General features: G+C 31.7%; 1 protein-coding gene across 1 annotated transcript; it reads right to left on the reverse strand.

Annotated features, from left to right (window-relative positions):
* Nucleotides 1–2,366: 2,366 nt before the first annotated feature.
* Nucleotides 2,367–3,684, reverse strand: LOC110908343 (transcription factor MYB60). The gene is made up of 3 exons (XM_022153269.2): nucleotides 3,511–3,684; nucleotides 3,269–3,398; nucleotides 2,367–3,079 (listed from the first exon to the last, which is right to left on the reverse strand). Exons 1-3 carry the CDS (start codon nucleotides 3,641–3,643, stop codon nucleotides 2,488–2,490), a joined length of 855 nt encoding a protein of 284 aa, XP_022008961.1. The 5' UTR covers nucleotides 3,644–3,684; the 3' UTR covers nucleotides 2,367–2,487.
* Nucleotides 3,685–8,114: the final 4,430 nt, after the last annotated feature.

Consider the following 8,114-nt stretch of genomic DNA (forward strand, 5'->3'; position numbering starts at 1 on the left):
AAGATGATCATTACATGAAACTATAAGCATGTATATCAACATTCTTTGCGTGTACATGTATGTATATTAACTCGTTACCTGTTGGAATCAGTATCACTAATGATTGTGGGACTTGAACCATATGATGCTTGAAAAAGTTGTGGGCACGTAATGTTTATAGCATTCTGTAATATAACAACCCTAAAGTTAGCTAGGCGAATTTATACATACACATGCAAAACAGGCACAAAAATATACACTTATGGTAGCATTTTAAAAGCTACATTGTATATCATTTTTCTCCATAAACTTGGAAAATAATTTATCAGAAAGGAAACTTAAGTATGTAACTGTACATATATCTTTACACACACACATATGTGTGTTTGTGTGTACACAGAGAGACGTTAACTTAAGAACCAATTGAGAATCGTGAGAAACGTATAATGCATTTGTACCGATTGTTTTGAATATTATCATAGTGTAATCGCCTATGTGTCCCTCTCACGCTAATCCAGATTATATTTTATGCATCATGTACAGTTCTGAAACAAACTTTCCCTGTATGTGTGTGTAGAGATGTATGTGTGTGTTATTTAGATTTTAGCTGGGAAGCAAGGCGTACCCACCCCAAGCCGAGGGTACGCATGCGCATCCCTTGAAAAAATAAATTTTAGTGTTATTTTTTGCTGGAGATTTCGACCGCACCCCTTAGAAATTTTCACCCGCTTCCTTGAAAATTTTCAACCGCCTCACTTAGAAAAAAATTATTATAAAATTATAAAAAATCAAACAATGATTGTTATTTTATGAGTTAATTACACAAATAGGTCCTGTGGTTTATACATAATTTCGCCTTTGGGTACTAACTTTATTTTTTAACAGATTTAGGTTCTATGGTTTCAATTTTGTAACACCTTTGGGTACTAACACCAAAATTAGTTAATTAATGACTAAAATACCCTTGCATTTTTTTAAGTTTATCAATGTAACACATTTGGGTACTAACACCTAATTTTATTTAAGTTTAAATCAATTTTACAAAATCTATTTTTTTTATTTTCATCTTTTTATTATATCTCTTAATTAACATAAAGTCTATTTATTTTTTTTATTTTCATATTTTTATTAAATTTCTTATTTAACATAAAATCTACTTGTTACACCAGTATTTTTTAAATAAAATCTACTAGCTATATAGTTTTACGTAAATTAAATTTCTTACTAGTTTTAAATAATGTAAACCTTAATTGTTTTCAATTTTGGATATATATGATTGATAATAATAATAATAATAATAATAATAAATATCTTTCACGTAAAAAAATTAAGCCATTTTTAACTTGTTTTTTTGTTCATTTACATTTTACTATTTTAGAAAGATATTTAATTTACATAAAATCTACTAGTTGCACCAGTAAAATCTACTAGCTATATAGTTTTATGTAATTAAATATCTTTTTTACAAAAAACGAGTTAAAAAAAGGCTTAAATTTTTTTAGTTTTATCTAAAATACCTAGCTATATAGTTTTATCTAAAATATCTAGCTATATAGTTTTATGTAAATTAAATATCTTTCTAAAATAGTAAAATGTAAATGAAAAAAAAAACGAGTTAAAAAAAGGCTTAAATTTTTTTACATGAAAGATATTTATTACTATCAATCATTTCAATCAAAAATTGAAAACGAGTAAGGTTTACATTATTTATAATTGTTTTTATTAACCTAATCAAAGCCCAATCTATAATTTATTTTTATTAACCCAAGCCCAAACCCAACCCAAAGAAATTTGAACTAAATAAAATAACCAAAAGTCATCCACCCATTCTAATTCCAACTCTAAATCCCGCCCTAAAAACTCCCAACGACTTGACGCCACTGCTCACTGCCGGACGACTTTATTTTGCTGGAAAAACCAAATTCCGGCGAGACCGCCCCATATTACGTCAGAATTCCGATATAGAACTAGTATGGTTTCTTTATTGATTTTTTTTGTTTTATGTGATGATTAGGAGAAAATATAGACGTATAAGGGTTTGATATTTTTATGTCTTTTTTATATTTTTTCGGTTCTAGACTTGTAGTTATATGAATTTGTTGTTTGATTTATAGCTTTGTTTGTTTGAATGATTAGAGTTACAAGTAATCAACATTTAATACTAGGGCCTGAATGTTTGAAAATAAAATTGAAAATTTTGGACTATGGTTGATCATGATTGTTTATTTTTTAAGTGTTTAGTGTTATTTTATGAACTTATGGAGCGATGTATATGTGATAGTAACCATGAGTAAGAATGTAATGAACTTCTAGGGGCCTAAAATCTTTTAAAATATTCCGCACCCCTAACAAAAAATTTCTTGGGTCCGCCACTGCTGGGAAGCAACTTACTAAGAATTCAAGTTAAGGATTTTATTAAGGTAGAATGTTATTCTACCACTTAAAATAGAGTTACAGTTGGATAGAAGAATTGGAAAAAGGAAAGAAACAAATCCATAGCTAGAATGGTTAGTTTACTTGCTGTTCTATGGCTCCATCTAGTTGACTTGCAGATTCATCCAGTAGCCATCTATCAAAGAAAGTCAAAGAGGCATTGTTCAGGCTTTCTTGTTTCTGAAGCTTTCTTTCATGCAAAATGCATGCAGCCTTATCATTGTTGCCATACCCACCTTTTGGATAATAATCCCCACTCTTCATCATCTTGTCCCAGCATCCGTTATCAAAAGCAAGGACAGACTCGAATTCGAAGTCAACACCTTCCACAAGACCGTTCAGACACTCTTTGTTTGTTTCTTGATCAGCAAGTTTCTTCTGTGGAGTTGATGATATCATCCATCCTTCTAACAGTCTTGAAATATTTTGAGTGCTTGAAGCGTAAATGTTGGGATAATGGTGAGCGTTTTTTGCGCTTGGCATGTTCTGGTGGCTTTTGCCTGCTGTTGATATTGACAAAGGAGGGTATGTAGTTGAATCACTTGGCGCCATCTGTGAATCGAATGCTGATTGCAACTTCTTGATCTTCTTCTTCAAATGTGTGTTCCAGTAATTCTTGATATCGTTATCTGTTCGTTGTGGAAGATATGATGCGATTGCAGCCCATCTGCAAATTTTAAACTGCTAATTAATTATTCAAAACAATTTATTTAGAAAGAAGTCCCAAACAAAGAAAAACACATGTTGATGTCAAGACTGAGCCTCCGGCGCCCCACACCCATTCGACTCGATAGACCAACTGACACTTTTAAAAACTTGCTAGTCAAGAAATCTCACCCAAGATGAATAAACTTACTTGTTACCCCACAATGCTTGGAGATGAACTATCATCCCTTCTTCATGTGGAGTGAAGTTGCCTCTTTTGATACCCGGCCTTAGATAATTAGTCCATCTCAGTCTGCAACTCTTGCTGCACCTTAACAAACCTTAAATATTGAATCAGAATCAGACTTTGAGTTCCAACACTTTACCAAATGAATGTGAAAGATGCATGGATGTGCACAAAGGAGAATTAGGGGTGATAGATCAAAGATTTACCTGTGTTTGTAGGAACTGATCTCCAGTTTCCAGGACCATGTTCTTGGATGTAAGTGACCAAAATGATGTCTTCTTCAGGGGTCCATGGACCTTTCTTGATGCCAACCTTATCACAGCATGGTGGTCTCCCCATGGCTATAGCTTAGCTCCCTCCCTCCAAAGCACTCACTCTTTTTGCTGTTATATATATTTATACACTTAGCAAGGATTAATGAATGCTCTTTTCTTTTCTTTGTATGTTGTTCTTACACCCCTTATGTTTGGGACTATCTACACTTTGTACCCGTTATGTTTTACTGTTTCCATTAATGTTTTCGATTCTGATCGGACAAGGATGAGTAAGGTGGACTCGGTAGTTGTTTGTTACTTGATTATTTCATAATAAAAATAGAAATACATCTTATTACTTCGTTGTGTCGTCATATATAGTCATTCGCACATTCTGCTAACTTGAAAAGCCGCTACTTTTCGTAAAATGGTTAGGCTTTAGTATCATTTGTGTTTATTTTTTAAAAAAATCGGCGCAGTCTCTTCTATAAGCGATGCACAAACCACGCACAGACATTGTCATATGTAGACTGTTTGTTTTACCAAAGTTTCATTAAAAAACGTCTGTGCGAGCTCTTTTTGGTGCAGACGTGACTCAACCACTTCTAAGATGTCTACATAAGGTTAAACACCACCATCGTCCACCACCCACCACCCACCACCGTCCATCATTCAGCACCACCACCGTCCACCACCATCGTCTACCACCACCGCCCACCACCGCCCACCACCACCCACCGTCCGCGTCCAGCACCCATCACCACCATCGTCCGTCCATACACTACCACCAATTTATTTTAGAAGTCTACAAACGTTAAAAAACAAACAACCTACTTCTTGCAAACTGCAAAGGTTTAGTTCACTTCTTCTTCTACAAATGTTTGCAGATTGCGGATATGGTCCCACCCATCACCTGAAAACATTTTCCATTCTTCCACAAATATGAAAGCCTAAAACACAATGCAAAAATAACCCTTGCAATAAGAAAAATGGGTGACTTGTAAAAATGAGAAAAAAACAACCCATAAATATGAGCTATTGTAAATGCTCTTAAGTTTGCTCGAGATTAAAATGGTTAGAGGGGAACATATAAACTCCATTCAGAGAATTCATTAAGTAGTAACCTTCTTCCAAATGTTTCGTATCATTTGATTCACCAGTCTTACCCGTTTATAAAAGGGCAAGTACTATAAAAAAACTAATATACTTTTTCAATTTTCTTATAAAAGTCTTTCAAACATTTTTTCACGTAAAAAACCAACATACTTTATGTTTTATTTCATAAAAGTCACTCAACAATTTTCTTAAACCTTAAAGTCCCTTCACATGTTAAATTTGAACAAAATTATTATAAAACTTATTTAAAATTTGCTACGTGAAGTTATGTTTCAATCTAAGATATGTTTGAAAATTCATAGGTCATTGCTACAGAACTGAAAACAGTTAAATACAAAAATAAAAAAAATGATTAAACCCGAACCAAATAAAAAGAATTCGGTTTATATCCCAATAAACCGAGTAATCAAAGTAAACTATACTTTATATTTAGTCGAATAAACCCAGTTATATTAATTCGATGTATTCAGTTTAAGCCGGAAACATAATCAAATTCGAATGCGTTTTGTGATTCAGTTTTAAAGTATATGTAATAAATTAAGCCCAGTATACTTAATGTTATGAATCTACATCAAGATAGTTGGTAAAATTATTAAGGGACTTTTATGAGAAAAATGAAAAAGTATGTCGGGTTTTTATGATATTTCCCCTTTATATTAAACTTTTTTATCATTTTTAAACTTAGCAAACAATTTAAGTGACGTTATATATTTAAAGTGATGTTAGTTTATCTATATCGTTACTTGAGAAACATAGTATAATATTTTATAAAATTTTAAATATATTACGTTACAACGTACTACGATTGAATAAACTTTTACACAAACGAGTCAAATGTAGTTCATATTTTTGTTTTTACCATGACAAATTGAACTGATTTGTCCGAACAACGCCGGTACCGGTGTCGTATTCGTTTGGTTGGTTTTCTTGATGTGGTGGTACAAGATTTGTAGATTTTTAATATAAAGTAACTTCATTTACCATTTTCATTATTTGTGTAACATAATATAGTGTTTTATATAATTTCGAATCTATTGTTGCAACGTGCTTTTTTATCCACGGTTTGATAAAAGTTTTACTCGGACGGGTTAAATATAGTTGTTCTTTTAATTTACCTTGATGCACTGAATCAATATCATCCGAACAATATCGGCACCGTATTCATAGTATGTGGCGGTATAAACTTCATTGAAAACAGAGTTGTATCGTAAAAAAAAATTAATTTTAATACTTGGATGTTTTATTGAATTCATCTTTTATTCACTCACAATCACAAATAAGACTTGGTACTGTAGGCTATAGCGAGTGCCAGTAGCTAAATTAACGACTACTGAACAATATCGGTACATGTACCCCTATCTGTTTTATGGTTTTTTATCAATGTAAAACACGTGTAGATATCTTCTTGACAGTATTTCTTCCGGTTACTATACCAAGTACAAGTATCATACTAATACTTTAACAAACCGAGTTCATACCAACCAAAAACCATCTTCGGAAGCGCGAAGATTCCTAGTAGTTCTTTTATATTTTTCAGAGGCAGTATCTTATATTGAAACAATAAATCTTATGATAGTTTTTTATGCTTGTATCTGAAGTTAAAATTGAGGAACTAAAGGTGATCATCTGAAATCTTAAAGGGTGTAAGTAAATATTAGATGATTTTTTTTTTATTTTTATTTTTATTTTTTTTTTGTATATAAAGGGCAGTGGGTGACAATTTATTAAACTCACAAGTCAATTGGGTGGCAAAGTCAGAAAGAAGAGTTTAATATCATGCCCATCATCTTTTTCTTTCCTTTAAAGGTCACATGCCACACCACCTCCAATGGTTATCACTTATTACGGCTCTTTTCCTATTCTTTTTAGTAAATTCTATTTTGTTTTTTACTTGTTTTGTTAACTGATATCTAATATAATGAATGGGAAATAAGTTTAACATTTTTATATCCTATCACATTGTAATTGTTCAAGGAAGCTATTCAACAACGAAATAAACACGTTTTATCCAAGCTCCATAACCTAAAAAAGTCAGCGTATTTAATAGCGAGCGAACTCGATCAATTAAAAAACAAAATTACATTTTTCATGTCAATTTTTGGTAATCAGGGATTCAAACTTTACTAAAACTTTCAAAAATTGTACAAAAATCAAACTGGAATAGATAAGAACTCTCAACCTTACCAATAGAACATGAGGATCTCTCTGAAATGACTTAAAGAACTTTCTGAATAATAAAATAGACCGATGATGAGCTCTTTTGTAATGCTCCACGGACCCGCAACAATCTTTCCTAAGCCCAACATCATTCCAAGCCCACTTGACTTCTTTTTTTAGCCCAGCTACAATCCTTTATCTCTACTAAAAGCCCATATGATATACCGCAACCCATCAACAACCAATTAAGTCCAAGCCCACTTTGACATATTGTATAAGACCAGTCCTCATGTGTAGTCTTAGCATGTCACTACAATAAAACATATTATAGACATACAAATTGAAGATATTAACATGTCCATTATTAGAAAATATTAACAGAATTTGTAAGTTTGACATTTAAATCGAAGATATAGTAGAGACATATTTCAACATTTCACAAGCAACTTTTCACTTCTAAAATATTAGATAACCTTGCACTAAATATTTAAACTAGTATCATTCTTGTGAGGGACAAACTCTAGACAACAAGATCACTAATAGTAAACAAATTACATAATAGGAAATTTATAAGAAAAGCAATAAGAAGAACTTATCTAAAAAGATCAAACATCCATGATTCAGTGTTCTAATAATATAATGTTTGTAAAAATGATGTGAGTTCAAAATCTTGCAAATACAAGATTCTATTAAGGGGTTATTGTTAAAAAAGTTGAAAAGGTAAAAAATATCATGTATCTTACTTATGACAAACTTTGCTAATTCACAATTGATTCTTCATCTTCTTCTTTATAATTATACAAAAAATCACTATATTTTCTCTCACATTTTCGATTAAATAACATTTTTTATAATGTTATCATTATCTTTTCTCTCTCCTCACTCACAACCATTTTAAAAAATATTAAAAAATTATAGAGAGTGAACAACGCTTTCTCTAAATTTACTGATGAACACTAACATTTTTTTCTCCTCCACACACAACCACTCTATATAATATAAAAAAACTCACTCACATAAATATGAAGGATCGAATGTGAATGCTCTAGTAGATGGTTTAAAGTGAAGATAAACTATTGGTCGGGACGAGATGAGATGTCACCTGTTAAATTGTCACACCAAACATTAAAGTTCAAATATTCAACAATATTCAAAAAAGAAATAACATAAGAAATTTCTTTATCAAACTTCTAAGCCAATGCTATGTGACTTCATTCCATGCATTATCAAGTTTCGTTCCATGTACCACGTGTAAAATATTTCGGTTCAACTACAAAGAGCTG

The sequence above is a fragment of the Helianthus annuus genome, chromosome 14 (assembly GCF_002127325.2).
Source record: "Helianthus annuus cultivar XRQ/B chromosome 14, HanXRQr2.0-SUNRISE, whole genome shotgun sequence".
NCBI lineage: Eukaryota > Viridiplantae > Streptophyta > Magnoliopsida > Asterales > Asteraceae > Helianthus > Helianthus annuus.

Coding starts and splice junctions, on each gene's coding strand:
- LOC110908343 (XM_022153269.2), bottom strand. CDS start 3,643: ATGGGGAGACCACCATGCTGTGATAAGGTTGGCATCAAGAAAGGTCCA. Junction 3,399..3,510: donor ATCAGTTCCTACAAACACAG/GTAAATCTTTGA, acceptor TCAATATTTAAG/GTTTGTTAAGGTGCAGCAAG. Junction 3,080..3,268: donor CAAGCATTGTGGGGTAACAA/GTAAGTTTATTC, acceptor TAAAATTTGCAG/ATGGGCTGCAATCGCATCAT.